The 18847-nt window shown below is 25.0% G+C and overlaps 2 protein-coding genes across 4 annotated transcripts; both read left to right on the top strand.

The window, feature by feature from the left end:
• The first annotated feature begins 1930 nt into the window (after positions 1–1930).
• Positions 1931–10907, top strand: LOC126904221 (uncharacterized). 3 transcript variants are annotated; one of them, XM_050683013.1, is made up of 15 exons: positions 1931–2060; positions 5885–6077; positions 6140–6364; positions 6426–6555; positions 6786–6994; positions 7059–7280; positions 7360–7419; positions 7752–7902; positions 8130–8199; positions 8698–8939; positions 9011–9114; positions 9189–9371; positions 9535–9689; positions 10059–10278; positions 10350–10907. In XM_050683013.1, the coding sequence occupies exons 1-15, from the start codon at positions 2044–2046 to the stop codon at positions 10749–10751; spliced, it is 2583 nt and encodes an 860-aa protein (XP_050538970.1). In that variant the 5' UTR covers positions 1931–2043; the 3' UTR covers positions 10752–10907. The 3 variants fall into 3 exon arrangements, with proteins under 3 accessions (XP_050538970.1, XP_050538969.1, XP_050538968.1); XM_050683012.1 differs by having other exon boundaries at positions 1941–2401; XM_050683011.1 differs by lacking the exon at positions 1931–2060 and adding an exon at positions 2957–3293.
• A 1506-nt stretch (positions 10908–12413) lies between these two features.
• On the top strand, positions 12414–16073 carry LOC126904169 (nucleolar protein 58). The gene is made up of 15 exons (XM_050682927.1): positions 12414–12632; positions 12707–12783; positions 12932–13031; positions 13099–13307; positions 13416–13615; positions 13682–13827; positions 13903–14029; positions 14158–14321; positions 14455–14657; positions 14728–14861; positions 14932–15051; positions 15122–15205; positions 15567–15647; positions 15739–15795; positions 15866–16073. The coding sequence occupies exons 1-15, from the start codon at positions 12588–12590 to the stop codon at positions 15937–15939; spliced, it is 1821 nt and encodes a 606-aa protein (XP_050538884.1). The 5' UTR covers positions 12414–12587; the 3' UTR covers positions 15940–16073.
• Positions 16074–18847: the final 2774 nt, after the last annotated feature.

The following is an 18847-nucleotide window of genomic DNA, read 5'->3' as shown; positions in this document are numbered from 1 at the left end:
TCGGTGCACAAAATTATAGTTAAACACAAGCATAGTCGATTAGAAATATTTTTATAAAACTCACTCAAAGGAGTATTATCCTGGATCTTTCTTTAGTAGACGAATAACTTAAAAAATAATCACAGCGTTAAAAATTCATTTAGTCAGTAAAAATATTTTTTCAACCCTCTCTCAAATTTTTTGTTTTGGGATAGTCCTAGTTCGACTAGATTTTTCCTCTTAAAAAATAGTTACTTTAACAAAAATAATTTTTCGTCAAATAAGTTCTTATTATTTAAATTAATTTAATTTAATAAAATAGGTAATAAATTCAAAAGCTTTGTTTCTACACATATAAATTGTTCATTAAGAATGTATTTTTTTACATGAGATTATAATGCTTGATGATGCCAGTGGTGGTTATGTAGGGGGGACAATAGGTGAACTATTCCTCTTGGTCCATACCTTTTTTTAATTTAAATTTAATATTATAGGAAAATAATTTTTAACACGTTATAGATACGATTCTTATTGATTTATTATCATCAAAATTCATGTAATATTAATAATAAATTAAATTATTATATGATTATATATTATTTTTAATTTATAATTTTCGCCTCTTGTCAGTGATCTAGTTGTAAATTTATTAGTAAAAATAAGCTTAAATATCTTGATAGACGAAAGTAAGAGGCTTCGCCTCTACTCATCTCTTCCACTTTTTAACAATTGGCCTGATGTCCAACTATAAATAGTCATCGCCCGTTAAAAATAATATAAAAATGTGTAATAAATTATAAATAATATTACGCTTATCGCTCAATTACTTTTTTCAGTACATACTAAATACTTAAATCAACAATTTATATGCGGTGTATTTACACACACATAACGGGGAAAACGCCTTTGCCACAAACAGGATGTTGTTCTGAATTCATTTACTTCAATATCTGATTAAGTGGTTCTTACTCTTAATATTTGGTATTCTGAACATCTAATATATTAAATTACTATGCACATAACAATGACTAGAATATTACAGCAAAATTTGAAAAAAAAAATTAACAAAAACCGAAAAGTGGGTATACGCTGTAAACAGCCAAAGGCGAATTTAGATCTTATTTTATAAGGAGGATGACTTCATTTTATTTTAGTACGTAAATTAGAAAAATTGTTTGCTAAAAATTAGACCAAAAAAAAGGTCTTTAGAAACATATTTCGTAAATAACGGTTTTAAAAATATTAATAGTGCCGGTCCAGGGAGGACCATCGTCGTCCCTATAGTTCCCTCCTAATATATGCGTTTGATACCCGCGTGTCATATATTATTTTATGTGAATACACATTAACAGAAAAACTAAAAAGTGGGTATATGCTGTATACTCTCGATTACCACACTGCCACTTATTTATAACCACCATTCCTTGATTTCTATACTTAAATCATAATTTGAGCATTGTACTTAAATAATTTTAATTTAGCTTTTCTTTTTAAATTTCTTAGTGGATAAAAAACAATAAATATTTCAGTTGTAGAAAAATTCTAAAAACAAAAATTTTTACTGACGTAAAATGATATTATTTAAAGAAGGAAATCCTGTTACCTTTTTTTTTTTAATATTTATGATAGTTACTTATAAGTTTTAATTTTAGCTTAATTAATTATTAATAGTTAGTATGACTGTTTTTACTTATTACTCTGTTACATTCATTAGAAATATCATGTTTTATTTTTAAAAAAATGTATATATGGCGCACTCTAGGTAACCCGAAATGCTTATAAATTTTATTATAAAACTATATTGGCAACGTTGCAGAACATACGCGTATGATGAATTCAGTGGGGGTATAGCATTAGAGGTATGTTATTAACTGCGCGCGTACACGCTTACCCCCACTATCCTCTACCTCATCTAGTCTTATGGCCTATAGGGCGTTGCACGATGAATGCATTCCGCGGCTGCCAAGGACGGGTCGACCGATCGACCGACATTTTAAGTGAAGCCGCGTAAAAGTCGGAACGCTGCCCAATGTTTGCATCGATGTATTGTCAAATATTTTCAAGATGCCTGCATTTAAATAGTAAACAGTACTAATAATAAGTAGTAGAAACGATATATTATATCATAATAATAATATAATCCATAAGTCCATAAATATTATAAATTATAAATATCTCAAATATTTATTTAACTTAAGTGCATCGAAAGTGTTTTAAATTATCGTAATTACGTTTTTTTTATAAAGACCAGTACGGTATTCGGGAATTTTAATTTTTTTTTTTAACTGTTATACAAACACACGTCGTCTTCGAATTGCGCATTTTATTGGGTATTCTGCCCACAAAGAAAGCGACGAACAGCCTCCAATAAAATGGCCCTTGTCACCAATTTAGACGGGCCAACAAATTTACTCGATGAAAGGTGCAGTAAAACAAACGACAACAAAAAGATGCCTCCCTTTACTAGGGGAACATTTTACATCTATAAATTGTCTTATTAAAATTTTTTTTTATAATGCTTATATAAGGCTACAACATTAAGGCCTTGTGCAAAGAAATTACTAATTATTTCTGGGGTAAATAATATTCTTTATGAAATTATTAGTATTTTGGAAAATTCATTTTGATAAGGACAAAATTACACACGCTTTATTAAAGGTAAAAAATATGAAAATCGATTATTATTTTTGATATAATACGTGTTGTATGGGTATTGCCTATCCGTTGGTATGCGCTAATTTCTCATAGACGCCATCTTGGTTTTTATCATGATAGTTTATTCTGTTGGAACCCTCCTGCCTAATGCGTAAATTGTATCATATTTTATCCCCTCTTTTTTCGCTTTAACTATCTGTAAATTGACTCATGAACTTTATTCACCTTTCTCTTTGTTAATTATTGCATAATGCTAATATTTTTTTTTTTTATAATATTGACTAACGCGTCAATTATCTACATTAGTTTCATCAGTTCTGTGTAATAGACGCCATTTTAAATATTAGTACTGTGATATGATTATTTGTATTCTCCTAATATAGTGACTCGTTCACGTTAACACTACAATTGATGTCATCGTCGCGAGCGATCTTCGGCTATTTTAATTTGTATTACCATACAATTATTTTAATATTAACCACATATCATTTCTTGTCCATAAACCAAGACCGATATTTAATTTTAAATTTATTTATTTTCATTATTTTAATATTATTAGTCTTAAAAGTTGGGACTGTTGATTTTATATATTTAATCCCTCCCACATACACACATACTATAAAAATGGTATTACACTTACTAGGCGATGTCTCGCAAAGGTATCAGTATAATATTAAATCAATCAACATAATTGTATAATTTCTCTAAAAATGCTTAATTTAAAATTATTTGTTGGCTAGTGGTAAAATCCTTCTAAAACTTTCGTTTATTAATTAAAAGTAATAAGTATAAGCATAAAAAAAAGTCGAAAGAAGATACCAATTGCTTCTATGACAGTGACCTATTTTATTAAAATTAGACTTTAATTTTGATCATTAAGAACATCTATTAAAGAAGACGTATTTTCACAATAATTGTTATGAATGAGTACCCTTATATTCATTATTTTTTATTTTATACAGAAATTTTAGTTTTTAACCCATTTCTCTATAATTTTTACTATTTTCGTGGTTTAATTTTTAGGGAAAATACATAATAGTTTATAAAATTTAAAACTGCGACGTTGCCGCTTTTATCGCTAATTGTTAACTACCCCTTGCAGAACTGTATAAGTTCAGTACATACTATGAAATTTAATGTCAAATTGTCATATTTGTTCTAATAATTGAATACTTATTTTTAAATAAACCAACAAAAAATCATCGAAACTATGGAAACCCTTTTGATAGAAATTGATTTATTATTATATTCTATTTATTCAGATTTAATTACACTTAGTTTTTAACGAAAGTTGGCTCTCATTTGCCTTGAACATTTTATGATATAATGCAAAATAATATGCCAAAATGGATTTTCATAACAATACGTGTATTATCAATTTTTAGTTATGTATGAATTAATGGGGTTTTTTATGCCAATTAATTTTATGTATGTACTTTTTATTTCGAAATATATAGCTCTTTTAGTATCGTTGATGATTTAAATCAACACATGATAAATTTTTCTAATTAATAGAGAGTTTCGAGATTTGTCATTTTGTATAACTGTTTTAGTCTTATTAGAAGAAATTAGTCTAAATGTTACGGTATTATTAAAATTAATGAGAATTTCAACAAAATTATTTAAATAGAACTTTTTGTTTCTTAGATTTAAACAATTGAAAATATTTTCAATAATTTTTGAGGTTGACAAAAATAACTAAGCATTCATAATTCATATGTATATTTGTGGACAAACCTTAGTAAATTTGTAATAAGTGGGGAACGTCCGCATACATGCGTGTATAATATGTATTAATGTCAGTATATGTTTTGAGATAATTACCAACGATTGTTAACAGAGCTACAAATTAACGATTTTATATTTTTTTTATTACTGGCAACGCAGGAGATGGAAATAAAATATTGATTATATAATAAAAATAAAAACTTATTTTTGTTAATGTAATGCTTAATATCAAGATGTTCGGACCTTTTTTTGGTGGGTTTAATAACTACGATATTAATTAATTTTGGTAAAATACTTTTTTAATAACATTATGGCAATAGAGTATCTCATGCGTGATTGTAAAATCAAAATTTAAATTTGTAGAATATAAAATATCAGTTTAACCAATTACTATCAATATTTTAATAAAGCGAAATATTTTTCACGACAATGCATTTTAATAATCATCAATTTTCCAAATGTCAATATTGCAAAAATTGCGGAACGATTAAATAATTCTTCCTTTGTGTCTAAATTGATTAGTAATAGTTATAACTTAAACTTGGGTATGGAATGCTAATGTTTTCAACTCTATGACTACTTTTACTTTAAAATTAGAATGAAATAATATTACTAAATAACTATAATAAAGACGTTAAAATGCAGTTAATTACCAAATAGTGTTTGGTTAATTTATTAATTAATTAAATTTTACTCTATATCATGAATGTCCTTAATAAATTTTATATATTAAACGCCTTAATGTGAAATTTAACAATATTACACTTAAAGCAATTTTTTTTCTAAATTTCTACTTAGTTGAAGAAACTAAATTAAATTATTCATCATACATTTATAAATATATATGAGTCAATGTATATAATCCTCAAATAGTTATTTCGATTTCTATATTTTTATTTTAAATAGTTTCAGTTATACGCGTAGTTGATATATTATCTAAAATAATAATAATAATAATAATCCATAAAACAAAACAAAATTGAATATAATTTTCAATTGCTAGTTGATATTAAACTGGTTGGGTCGAGTATTTGTTTTTCTAATTATATCACTAAAGCTATTAAACATATTTGTATTTTTTTAGTATCAATGTTGTTCATTATATTTATTAGGTGTTTTATTTAATGTAGGGACCTCATCAGATCAGAAATAATTTTATTAGATTATCTACTAATAATATTTTTTTTTATTTAACTCTGTCTAAGGATATAATTTTGATATTATTTTACTCTGTATATTTAAGGTATTATTGTTGCCCTAAGTATACTTAGTTACTTGTTTATCCTTCAATATAGTTAAAAAAATTTTAATTAATAAAAAAATGTTGAATTCCTAAATTTTAGTGTTATACATCTTATTTACTTATTTTATCTTTATAATGTGAAATTATTGTCTAATACTTACATGTTTATTTATTTACAAATATTTATTAATTCATCAATTTTTTGCACATGGTTTTTATGTTTTTAATTGACCTAAGAATTTTTAATTATAAGACTTAATTGTGGATATTTTTATATAGTGTTAATGACTGTGAAAAAGAAGATGGAGAAGATATCGAAGATGGAGAAATTTTTGATGAAGAAGATGAAGGGGAAAGTGAACCTAATGTTGCAGAGTTATCTAAAAAAAGTTCTGAATCAAAGTCAGTTTTATTAAATGAAAGTCAACATACAGAGGACCATAATGAAAAAGATTTTGATCAGTGGGACATGGTATAAAATTGTTGATAATTATATAAAAATATTGTACAAAAATTTAATTTATTTAATTTTAGGGGCAACGAAATCAACCACCTTATTCAAAAACGAATACAGCATCTAATAAAACCTTTACGGGTTTTAACAGTAGTAGACCCAGACTTGATAGATTTTCAAGAAACAAGGGTTCTTTAATAAAACGAGATGTGAATTATCATGTAGATGAAGAAAGACCTAGGCGAAAAAGAAGGAGATTTGATTTAATAGAAGAAAAAGTATCGCCAAATAGGAATACTCCTAATGTAAATTAAGTTACTTAATATTTTGTTAAAGTGATCATAATTTTTTCCAAATAAATTTTAGGGATTACTTAAAAAAAGAAAAAATAATGAGACTGCTACTGATCTCATAGATGGAGTCAATGAAGAAGAGATGATGTACGTCAGAGGTTCTAGTCCTGAAATAAAAAATTTTGAGTTTTCTAGGGACTTTGGTAAATATTTTATTATTATATTTTGTTAAAAACATAGGCTAATTTTGACTTTAACTATGAGATATATAAAGTTTTCTTATTAAATAAAATAATGTATAAAATTATTCGATTCAATAAAAATCTATCCATACCCCTAAAAATTATCTCTAAAGTCACCTCTAATTTTATAGTATGACTTAAAATTAACATTGATAACTTTTAATTAAATATAATTATATATATTTTAAAAGAAGGAGCAGGAGCAGGAGGAGATGATGATTATCATAATCCTAGAGAAAATTTTAGCCGAAGAGGTAGAGGTAGGAGAGGTGAAATTGATCGCCGTACAAGAGGTATGGGTTCAAAACGGCGAATAGGCTTAGGTGCTCCAGCTAAAGCTAAAAGATCTGATGATGAAGAAAAAATTTGTCAATATTTTCTGCAGGGTAAATGCCTGAAGGTAAAATAAACTAATATAGTTTTAAAAAATTGTAGATTATACTATTGATTCAACTATATAATAGGAAAACAACTGTACCTATTCTCACCAGCAACCAAATGGTAGAAAAATGGAATTATGTAAATTTTATTTGATGGATCGTTGTAGTAAAGAAGACCGTTGTACATTTATGCATAGTGAATTTCCTTGTAAATATTATCACACTGGTATGAAATGTTATTCTGAACCAAATTGTCGTTTTAGTCATGCTAAACTAGATGAAGACCAAAAGAAAATTTTACTCAAGGTATTACAAAAAGTATAGTGTAATGAGTATTATTCATAGAATTTTATTTAATCAATAATAACACTTTTTATATTTTTAGTCATTTGGAAAGTTACGGTATGATCCACCTGAATATGAAAATCATAATGATAATTACAAGGTACTAAGTCATTACAAAAAAATTACTACAATTTAAAAGTTTATTTTTAAAGAAATACAAATTTTAAATATATAATTATATAATTCATAATTATAATTATAAATGTATGTTGAGTGTATGGTGTTCTTTTTTTAAAGAAGTATTTTTTAACAAAATTATTCTGTATTTGTAAAATCATGTGCATTATTTTTTTAAGTAAATTTTCTTGAAGGCGTGTGAAAATTATACACTGCACAAATATGTAAAATCAATTAGATATAAATATTATAATAAATTTTAGTTATTAACTAATTTAAATTATAATAACTTATGATAAAAATATTTATTTTTAGAAAAAATATGAAGAAGATTCCAAAACATTGACTGAAAACAACTTTATTGCTAAAAATGACAAAGCCAAAATCCCTTCATTATTAGAAATGCAAATACCAGTTCCTTTTGCATTAAAAAATACAGATAAAATAATAATGGATGATGATCCTGGTAAATTTTAAATTAACATTAAAAAACTTTGAGTCATGTAACAACATAAGTGTTTTATTAAAAAATAAAGATATTTACTATCATGTATTACAATTATTTACTGACCAAGGTTAAATTTCTTGTTTTTAAAATTAAATATAAATTTATAAAAAGTTTAAACAAGTTTCAATTCATTACTACCATGAAAAATATATTATAATATACTAATATTATGTTGTGATTTTTAGAAGCCAATAATAATAACAGTAGTACTCCAATGCCATCACCTTCAAGAGATGAAGTAAATCCTGACAATTTGTGAGTAGAATTTATTGTTAATAAGCGTCAAAATAAATTGAATAATTTTAAGTAGTTCTATTGATATTTAGTAACTATATGTTTTATATATGGATTATAAAACCATATTATGTTTAGTTTTATAAAGCTATATTAAATTCTATTTAATAATTTTCTTTGTATTATTATATCACGATAAATTTCTGTAAATTACTAGTTTTCACTTGAAAATACCAATATTTTTATGTATATTTGTCTAGACACATACAATCATTGAATTTTAATGAGGAAAACATTTATTGAATGTAAAAATATATTTTCAAAGATTTAAATATTTTGTGGGCATTTGTAAAAGTTTACTTTCTTTCTTGGTAGTGATAATAAAATTGATTTATTTATTAATTTTGTCCTAATTTTTCCAATTCAAACTCTATATATATGTAATAATTCATTTTTTTCTAAATTTACTAAAATATTTTTTAAATATTGAAAGACTACATTTTTTTATTTTTAATTTAGCGAAGTGAATGAGAATGAACAATACATGAATGCTCAATGTAACAATCGTTCTCAACATAAAGGTAGAAAACATGATAAAAGACAAAAACATGATAAAGCAGCCCGTAAGAAACATAGAGAAGAAAGATATGAAGAAAAAAGACTTGAAAAAATCAAACAAAGAAAAGAAGACATAGTCTTACCACCACTTGGTGAACACTCAATGTTAGATGACCTTAGCGATAATGATGATGAATTTAATGGTGTGTAAATTAACTTTCAAAATTATCAGTAGATTGTAAAATTTTGTTTTGCATAATTTTCATTATTTTAGATCTTGTAATTGACGAAGAGAAATTTCCTCATGAAAATAAAGAACAACTATTACCAAAAAAACAAAAAGAACTTTTAAAACGAATTCAAGTTCAACAAAAATATGTAATTTAAATATAATTTAAAATAATTATTTTTATAAAAAAATAATTTCTTATACCTAATAATTATTATTTTAGTATAGCGAAACTGATGGCAGTGAAGACCACTGTAGCAATCTTGAAGATCGTTATTCAAGTGATAGTCAGGAGCAAAGTTCTCATAATTCTATTAGCAACTTGTTTAATACACTACAAAATTCTGGAAAAGAAAATTTTCAAAATTGTTCGAATTCTGAAACACAGAGTTCTAATGTAGAAAAAGTAAATTTTTGAATTCATAAATTTCAACTATGAATTTAATTTAAAATATTTAAATTTACAACTATTAAATACTACTTTTTTATATTATATTATAAATAAAATCACACCTTTAAATTTGAAAATTTTATTTATATTTAATTTCTTAATTTTTAAATAATATTAGGTCGATTTGGACAAAATTACTATTAGTGAAGATATAGCAAAACTATTAAATAGTATAAAAGCCCAAGTTGGAAATGATCAATCAAATAAGGAACAATCATCACCTTTTCATTTGCCACCTTTAGGACTACCTTTTGAAGGATCGATTCAAGAAAAGTATGGTTTTAATAATATAATACAACTCAAATTACTATTATAAAAGTGCACTGAATGACCTAAGTTATTAAGATTCTAACTTAATTATTATTATTTTATCATTGATAATATTATATTCACAGAAAAAAATTTTAACTTGTATTTTAATTATTTAATGTTAATAATAATGAATGATCATTTTTTCTACTTTTAACTAAATCAATAGTATTTAAAGAAAACAAAATAAATGTACAAACTCTTTTGTTATATTACTTTTCATCTAAATATTTAATTTCAAAATTAGTAATTTTGATAAAAAGATCCACATTTTTATTAAAAAACTTAAGACTTTAATACTTTATGAGACTGTTAATCAATATTACTTTACAGAACAATGAGTATTGAAGAATCTCCTGCTAGCCCAACATGCAATAGTGATAATGCAATAGATTTAGGAAAATCTGATGTTGATCTTAGACAACTTCCATTTCAATTTCCTGTTGCAGCTGCTACTGAAATTGAGGCTTCTTTTGACAGTCACCCTCCTATGAAATATCATGTGCTTCCAACTCAAGTATCTGTGCCTGATTATTCAAAAATCCCACCAACAGTAATATTAATATTTTTACAAAAATTAATTATATTAAATACTAAAATGTTTGTTATTTTTTTATCACATAGATGGGAATTGATGATCCACGTCTTAGACGTAGTATAACAGCAGCTAGAGATCCAATATTTATTCCAAATACTCCTATGGTTAATCCTGTTGTAATAAGACCCGTAGCTTCACAAAAAAGTGCTCCTCGTGATCCTCGTAAACCTCAGCAAGATGTTAACTCTTGTGGTACAACTATCCGTCCTCCACTTTTACCAACCCCAGACACTATGCTACTTCAAAGACCTATGGATAGTGATATGAGACAAATACCTTCTTCTATGATGTGTCCACAAATGATGGCAGTCCCAAATGATCCTCGGCGAAAACAAGTTGTACCCGGTGATCCCAGACAAAGACAAAGATTTGATGTTGACCAGAGAATCAATAACATGAATAACTTTAATTTAATAAATTTTAAATAAGTATAATTATAATAAATAGCTATGTATACATACTTAATGTAAATATATCTTAATATATTGTAATGTATATTATATTTTTATATTGTATAAAGTATTAATAGTTAAATATTAAAAATGTATAAATTATTACAGTATTTTTTTTAAATATTAGTAAAATGTTGTTATCATTTTAGTAAAAATTAAATTAAAATTATAAAGACTTACAAAAAGTGCCTCAACTTTAATTAGTCATTTAATTAATAGGATTCAATCTATTGTTTACTTGCTATCTAATATTTTTTTATTAATTCAAAGTATTTAATTTTTAAATAAGAATTATATTTATCAAATTTTTGTTTAAATATTAAAAAAATAACTTCTATTGGTATAATAATATTTATATAATTGATAAACATGGAATTAAATGGGAGAGTAAATTTTATTTATTATCTCCAGGAAAGTCAGAAAAAGTGAGTTATTACCATATTTGTTGTACATATAAGTAGTGGCGTAGCCAGGAATTCATAAGATGGTGGCATAGTAATAAAATTCTATAATTTTGACCTTTTTTTTTTAGTTACCACTATATTTTAGAGATGAACATTGCTGTCGATAATGACATGGCATGTCACTGAATATACCTATTAAAAACCTTTTTGTAAACTTCGATTGAAATAAATTATGATTAAGTAAATAAAAAACAACTAGTTATTAATTGAAAGGTACAAAGAAAAACGGTAATTGTTCATTTCTGTACATTTTTCAAGAATAAAAATAAAGTAATAAATTATTATCCTTTTTTAATGATAAAACAAAAATATGCACCTAAATATTAAAAAAATTAAAGCATCGAATAGATTTTATTTTATTAATATGGGCTATCGATCAAACTATAAAATCAAAATTGAAAAAAATAAATAGTTTTTTTTTTTGTACCCTTCAATTGTCATGGGTTAGTCCAGCCAAAGATAGCATAAACACTCTTTGCTTTCCTAATGCATACTCCTATGTAACATTAATAGATTAAAAAAATTGTTTAATTAAATTGAAAAAAAAAATTGAATTTTTTCTAGTTTAAAATCTGTATATTTTGAAATCTTTTCATATATAAGCTGGATTTACTTAATAATTATAAATATTGTAACGAATTTTTTTTAATACTCGAAATGATTTCAACTAAATTCAATTTCGATTATTTTGAACTATTGATTAACTAAATCAGTTCATTGAAAGCTGAAAAAATGTATATCATGACAATACAATACATCAACAGTTTTTTTATAAAAACTACAAAAAAATCATCCGATAATTAACAAATATTAGTACTATTTATAAATTTGGTTTATTTAAAATGTTTGGTGTCTAACATTGTATTATTTGAGATGGTTTTTTCTTAATTATAACATTTAAAATTTTGAAGGTACTTAATACCTCTTGGCCTATTCCGAAATCACTTATTTAATTTTCATCCTCCTACTCAGAGAATAGACAAATATTATGGGATTTTGTGTCATGAGTTAAATAACATAAAGGTATTATTACAATATTGAAATACACTGAAACATTTCTAGAATCTAGATTTCTTTAAAATATCGCGCAGTTTTATCTTTAATAAAAATACTTATTTTTCCATGATAATAAATGATAACCTCAAATGTCTAATATTTGAAAAACATTGTTTAAATTATAACGAAACACGTGCGGGTGTCATAGGTTCGGCGAGGTACAATATCTTAAGCATTAAAAAAAATTCAGTATTCTAAATTAATTACTATGTGTTCGTTATAACTGTACTAATTGTTAGTTAACTTATATTTTATGACTTTTATATCAATTGACATTTAATAATTCATCAATATGTTGGTTTTATTCGAGACTTCTGCTGGTTATGCAATATTCAAGGTATTTAAATAATTGAAAACGCACTTCAATTTTTTATAGATTGGTTTTAAAAATTTAAATATCTTATTTTGTAGTTATTAGACGAAAAGAAACTGAAAAATGTCGCCGACCTTTATAACTATTTCCAGACACCAGAGGAGTCAAATAAAATGTATGATTGTTATGTTTGAATAAACATTAATAATTGAATGAAAGATTAGTTATTTTTAAATGTTTTAGATTTGATACTTTATATATTTATTTATTAATAATTAAATAAATTAAATATTGTAATAATATTGAGGTTTCTTATTTTGTAGTGTGACTTTGAAACATTTTCAAAAATTTGAAGATACTACTGAAGCCTTAGCATCAGTTGCATCACTAATTGAAGGGAAATTGAGCAAATCCTTGAAAAAGGTATGATCATTTTTTATTTATTTAAAATTGTCATGTAATTAATTTAAAATTGAATGCATCAATACAGGTCATCAAGTCTCATGTCGGTAGTAATGAATCATTAATGGTAGCCGATCCTAAATTAGGTTCTGCTATTAAAGAAAAGTTCAATATAAGTATAGTGTCTAATACAGCAGCTTCTGATTTACTGAGATGTATCAGGTCACAATTTGATAACTTAATAGTAGGTCTTCCAAAGAAAGACTTGACAGCTATGTCTTTAGGTCTTGCTCACAGGTAAATTATCTTGAGTAAATAGTTTCGACTAAATAATATTAATAAATTATTTTGTAAAATTATTTAATTTGTAAATCAAAAATAAATTAAATACTTTTTTTTTTTCAGTTTATCTCGGTATAAACTTAAATTTAGTCCTGATAAAATAGATACTATGATTGTTCAAGCAATTGGTTTATTGGATGAATTAGATAAAGAAGTGAATAATTATATTATGAGATGTAGAGAATGGTATGGTTGGCATTTTCCAGAACTTGGAAAGATCCTTACTGACAATTTAGAATATGTTAAAACAATTAAAGCTCTTGGTAATTAAATAATTACAGGATCATTTATAACTATACATTTTGTTAATGGTTTGTTTTTGTTTTTAGGTATGAGAGAAAATGCTAAATCTATTGATTTGTCAGCTATTCTAAGTCCTGCTTTAGAAGAACAAGTGAAGACAGCAGCTGAAATTTCAATGGGTACTGAAATAGCAGAAGATGATATTCTTCATATTGTTCAAATGTGTGATGAGGTAATTTTTTTATATTTCCCTGTTCTAAACATTTGTAATGGTAATTAATAAACAAAATTTGTGTTTATTAATTAGATACTAGATATATCAACTTATCGAACATCTCTTTCGGACTATTTGAAATCTCGAATGATGGCAGTAGCGCCTAATGTAACTGTTCTTCTTGGTGATTTAGTTGGAGCAAGAATACTAGCTCAAGGAGGTAAATAACAAAATTTTACAGTTTTTACAACATTCATCTTTAGTCTGCATGTGTATTACTATTTGTGATCTTTTAAAATGAAAATTACTTCAACAGACCAGTTACTCATGATCTTTTTTTTTTTATAGGTTCATTGGTCAATGTAGCTAAAATGCCTGCTTCTACAATTCAACTTTGTGGAGCTGAAAAAGCTCTATTTAGAGCTCTTAAAAAAAAACACGACACACCCAAATATGGTCTTATTTATCATTCCAGTTTAGTGGGTAGGGCAACAGCAAAAGTTAAAGGCAGAGTACGTTATTAAAATCAAAATTTTTATTTTAAATTAAACAATTTATTTTTCTTTTAAAAAATTTACAGTAACTAATCCTAAATTGTGGTAAAGTAATATTTGTATTTATTATATTATAATCTGTTTAATGTAGATGTCTCGAATGTTGGCTGCTAAAGTAGCATTAGCGGCTCGATTTGATGCATTTGGTGAATCTGATACAATAAGTATGGATTTAGGTACAAATCATCTATCTAATTTAGAATACAAACTTCGTCTAATGGAAGAAGGTTCTATGACAAGGATAAGTGGAACTTCAAAAGCAAAAGCAAAGTTTGAAAAATACCAAGTTAAGAGGTTTGGGCACATAACACTTCTTTTGATATTGTTACAATCTCAAGCAATTATTAACTACTTAATTTTCTAGAGAGGTTGTTCAATATTCAGTTGCAGCTGACTCTACTATACCCAGTAAACGTAAACTAGAAGAAGCCGAAATAAAACAAGAATATAATGATAAATTAACATTGAAAGAGGTTAAGCAAGAACCAGATGATGAAAGTAATTTAAATAACTTAATAGTTAATTTAAATATATTTAAAAAATTTTATTAAAATTTTTAATTTATTAGCTCAACAGCCACCTAAGAAAAAAAAGAAGAAAAACAAGGACCAAGCTAATAGTGATTCTAACTTGGAAAATGGTTCTGATATGAAAGTTAAAAGTGAACAAAATTCAATAGTTGATGAAGGCATGTTTCATATTTTTATAAATATTTAAAATTAATTAGTTAAATGATATTCATGTTTATTTTTTTCTAGGTCAAACTCCAAAAGAAAAAAAAAAGAAGAAGAAGAGAAATGCAGAAAACATAGAAGTAGAAGAAACTAATGTTATTGAAAATGGTAAAAATTACTTTATTATTATATTATTATTTATTTATTATAAAGAAATATTTTTTTTTAATAATTGAAATATAAAAGTAATCATTTTGAACTTAAATGTTACATTCTCTGAGGTGTACATGACTCATAGTGAAATTCATTACCTATAAATTACTTCTATTTTTAGAGCATATCAGTAGGTAACTTTTACTAATCGATTGAGGATGGCTGATGCTGTTTTAGTTTAATTCTATTATATTAAGCTGTATAAGTTTACTGACTTCTTTAGTACTAAAATATATTTTTTTTAATTTTTGATGTTTATTTTGTTACTATTTAAATTTAAAATGTTAATAATTTACCCAAAATTTTGATTTTTTAGAAACTCCAAGTAAAAAAAAGAAAAAGCAAAATAATAATCTTTTAACCGATGATGTTGAAACTTCAATTAATGAATCTGTTGGTAAGTTATTTGTGTTTCTCTTTCTAGCTCTCTATATTTTTACTATTTTATAATTTAAAATGTTTTTTTCTTATGAACTATTTTACACTAGTTGAATCTGGCAAAAAGAAAAAGAAAAAAAATAAAGGTGGTGTACAAGATGATAATGGTAAGTGATTCAGATTAATTGTTATGTATATTTTTTTTTTCTTTATTTATTTATATATTTGTTTATTTAGAAGTTGCTGCAACTTTAGTACAAGAAGATATAGTAACCAAAAAGAAGAAAAAAAAATCTAAAGGGTTAGAGTAGCGATTAAAATATTTCTTTGTATTCTATTCATTATTATTAATTAAGAATTTTCTTAATTGTATTTTCTGTATTTAATTTAGTCTAATGATAAATAGACTCAAATTAATAAAAATAAAATGATTATTTAAATATTACCCGTGATAGATATTCTAATAGAGTGATATTCTATTACTATAACATGGGTTATGTAAAAGAGATATTATTTAATATCAAAGTGTGACAATATTAATACTTATTCATTGATACTAAGTTTTGCACCTTAATGAAAAACAATTTATTACTGCATTAATTATTTGTCTTTATGAACATATATCTAGAACCAGACTCGGTAAGGTAATTAAATATTTTTTATAAGGAATCCAGATAGCTTTTAGAAAGTAAAGTAGTGGGAAATCCATTCTTTCATTACTATTTTATGTCAAAGGGATGGTTGACCTAGGAACTCCTCTCTAGGTTGTATTACTGACCAGACTCATTTTTTTATAAAATAAAAATTATATACTAAACCTTTTAATTGATATCAATAATACTCATTAATTCTTATTTAATTAAGATAAAATTTTATTTTATAGAATGTAAGGCAAATATACTCTATTATATGTAACTGGATAATATGAATAATTCCCATTTCGACTAATGTCTACCTTGGCTATACTAATGAATTTAATAATTTTTTTATCGTTACAAGATAGATAATTATAATATGTAGAGTTGTAAGAAGACATATACGCAATCAAGTACTTATATAAACTTAATTACTGCCAGAATATTGATGTTTTCTATTTTGTACTGTTTCACACAGTCTATCTGGGCTAATTTAAGTGTTAAAATATTTCAATGGCGTTTTTCAGGACCTAATTTTATTAAAATAGGTGAATTTTTTCACTACTCGTTCTACCATGTTCTAAAAGCTATCTGGAAACTCCCCTCCTTGTACAAAGTTTCTAAATTTCCCACTGAATTATTATTATATTGATATTTATATCCATGTTACAACTTGTTCAACATTTCAAACTTAAACATTTGTATGATTTACAAATAATTAGAATTTATGAAAATCCTGGCTGCATATACTAAATAAGTGCACTTATTTTAATGTAATACAATTAAATAGTTTACACTTATATTTTTACCAAAAAAATTAACATTTAAATTTCATCATAAACATAATAATAATTACTATAATAATAGTCATTAATATACCTATGATAATACTTATAATTTTTGACCGAATATAAATATCTGGATGCAATGACCTGGTTACATATACGCCACATCGTGTTCCAGCCATGATTTAATAAAAGTATTAACCAAGATAAAAACTTTTTTACTTGCATGAAAAAAATGTTTACAATTATTATTTATTTGTAGTAAAATTAACAACCTAATAAGATATATATATATATATATATATTTAAATTTGTGCATTATATTTTATATTAAACATTTTTTTATTAAAATTGTATAAATTGGTCTTTCAACTTAAAAAATTAAAAAAAGTATAGTCGGTATCCGCCATAGTAGTGTAGTCACTATTATTGACTAAAATCTGATGGTAATTAAAATCACTATCATTAAATGCTTCGATACAATTGTGCTTAAAAGAAATTATTCTAACTTGTTAATTATAATTTCAGTTTTGAAATTTTAATTCATTAATAGTAATTGGCAGTTAGAATATATGTATATATATATTTAGGAAAATTAGTTTTGATTTAGTATATATTTAAAAAAACCCAGCACAGGGGTGGCGGCACAGTGGGGTCGTGGCATAGTTGGGTCCAGTATAGATGATATCTGACAGTTATTAAAATCACTATCATAAGAAACGCTTCGATGCAAATCTGTAGATAGTGTTTAATTAAAAAAAAAAAAATTTGTTAAAATAGCATATTTTTGAATATGGTAACCATTTGCGTATAGAAGATAGGTCGTCGGGACTAGTTTTTTTTTTTATTTTATAGTACACAAAATAAGCTTTAATTTGATATATGTTTAAAGGACGCAGTATTTCCGTTGAAAAAGTTATTTTTTGTAAAAAAGTTACTATTTTAAATCCTCCCAGTGAGCAGAATAAGTGTTAGATTTTCAAAAAAAATTATATCAAATGAAAGGGAAATATCTAAGGTTTCAATACAAAGAAATATTATTTTTATTTGTTCATTTTTGAAAAAGTTATGGCAGTTTTAAGTAACAAAAAACATCCCGATAAAAGATCATTTTTATCGCAAACATTACATTTTTTTTTAATTTTCGACAGCCATTTGCACATAGAAGATAAGATGTCGGGACAAATTTTTTTTTTTCATTTGATAGTATATAACATAACCTTTGATTTGATATATGTTTAAAGGACGCAGTATTTCCGGAACATTTTCAAAAGTTCAGTTGAAAAAGATCTATGTTTTTTACAATATTTCAAGTTTTGAACGCCCCCTATATAAGGGGAAATTGTCCAATTTTAATAAAAAGTATGTCAAATGAAAGATGTACTTATAATGTATTTAGAAAAAAAAATTTGTGCTGATATATACACTTTTCAAAAAGTTATAGCATTTTTAAGTTGAAAATTTTAACAAAAAATAGTGGTTTTTTAACTACGGCAGCAGTTTAAATGTAGAAGATAAAGTGTCGGGATAAATTTTTTTTTCCATTTTATAGTACATAAAATAAGCTTTAATTTGATATATGTTTAAAAGACGCAGTATTTCCGGAACATTTTCAGAAATGAAGTTGAAAAAGTTAGTTTTTGTAAAAAAGTTGCTATTTTAAATCTCCCCCAATGAGTAGGTTAAGTGTTAGATTTTCAAAAAAATGATATCGAATAAAAGGGAAATATCTAAGGTTTTAGTATAAAAAAAAATTATGTTGATTTTTCAAAAAGTTATGGAAGTTTTAAGAAAAAAAA

The sequence above is a fragment of the Daktulosphaira vitifoliae genome, unplaced genomic scaffold (assembly GCF_025091365.1).
Source record: "Daktulosphaira vitifoliae isolate Bord-2020 unplaced genomic scaffold, ASM2509136v1 Scaffold_4, whole genome shotgun sequence".
Lineage (NCBI taxonomy): Eukaryota > Metazoa > Arthropoda > Insecta > Hemiptera > Phylloxeridae > Daktulosphaira > Daktulosphaira vitifoliae.
This window is presented reverse-complemented; position numbering and strand designations above follow the sequence as displayed.

Excerpts from the sequence above, each read along its gene's own strand:
- LOC126904221 (XM_050683011.1), top strand. The coding sequence starts at position 3,046 with ATGTCATCGTCGCGAGCGATCTTCGGCTATTTTAATTTGTATTACCAT. Across the intron at positions 6,556-6,785 it reads TGAGTTTTCTAGGGACTTTG|AAGGAGCAGGAGCAGGAGGA; the intron begins GTAAATATTTTA and ends ATATTTTAAAAG. Across the intron at positions 6,995-7,058 it reads TGCAGGGTAAATGCCTGAAG|GAAAACAACTGTACCTATTC; the intron begins GTAAAATAAACT and ends ACTATATAATAG.
- LOC126904169 (XM_050682927.1), top strand. The coding sequence starts at position 12,588 with ATGTTGGTTTTATTCGAGACTTCTGCTGGTTATGCAATATTCAAG. Across the intron at positions 13,308-13,415 it reads TCTTTAGGTCTTGCTCACAG|TTTATCTCGGTATAAACTTA; the intron begins GTAAATTATCTT and ends TTTTTTTTTCAG. Across the intron at positions 14,658-14,727 it reads GAAAAATACCAAGTTAAGAG|AGAGGTTGTTCAATATTCAG; the intron begins GTTTGGGCACAT and ends TTAATTTTCTAG.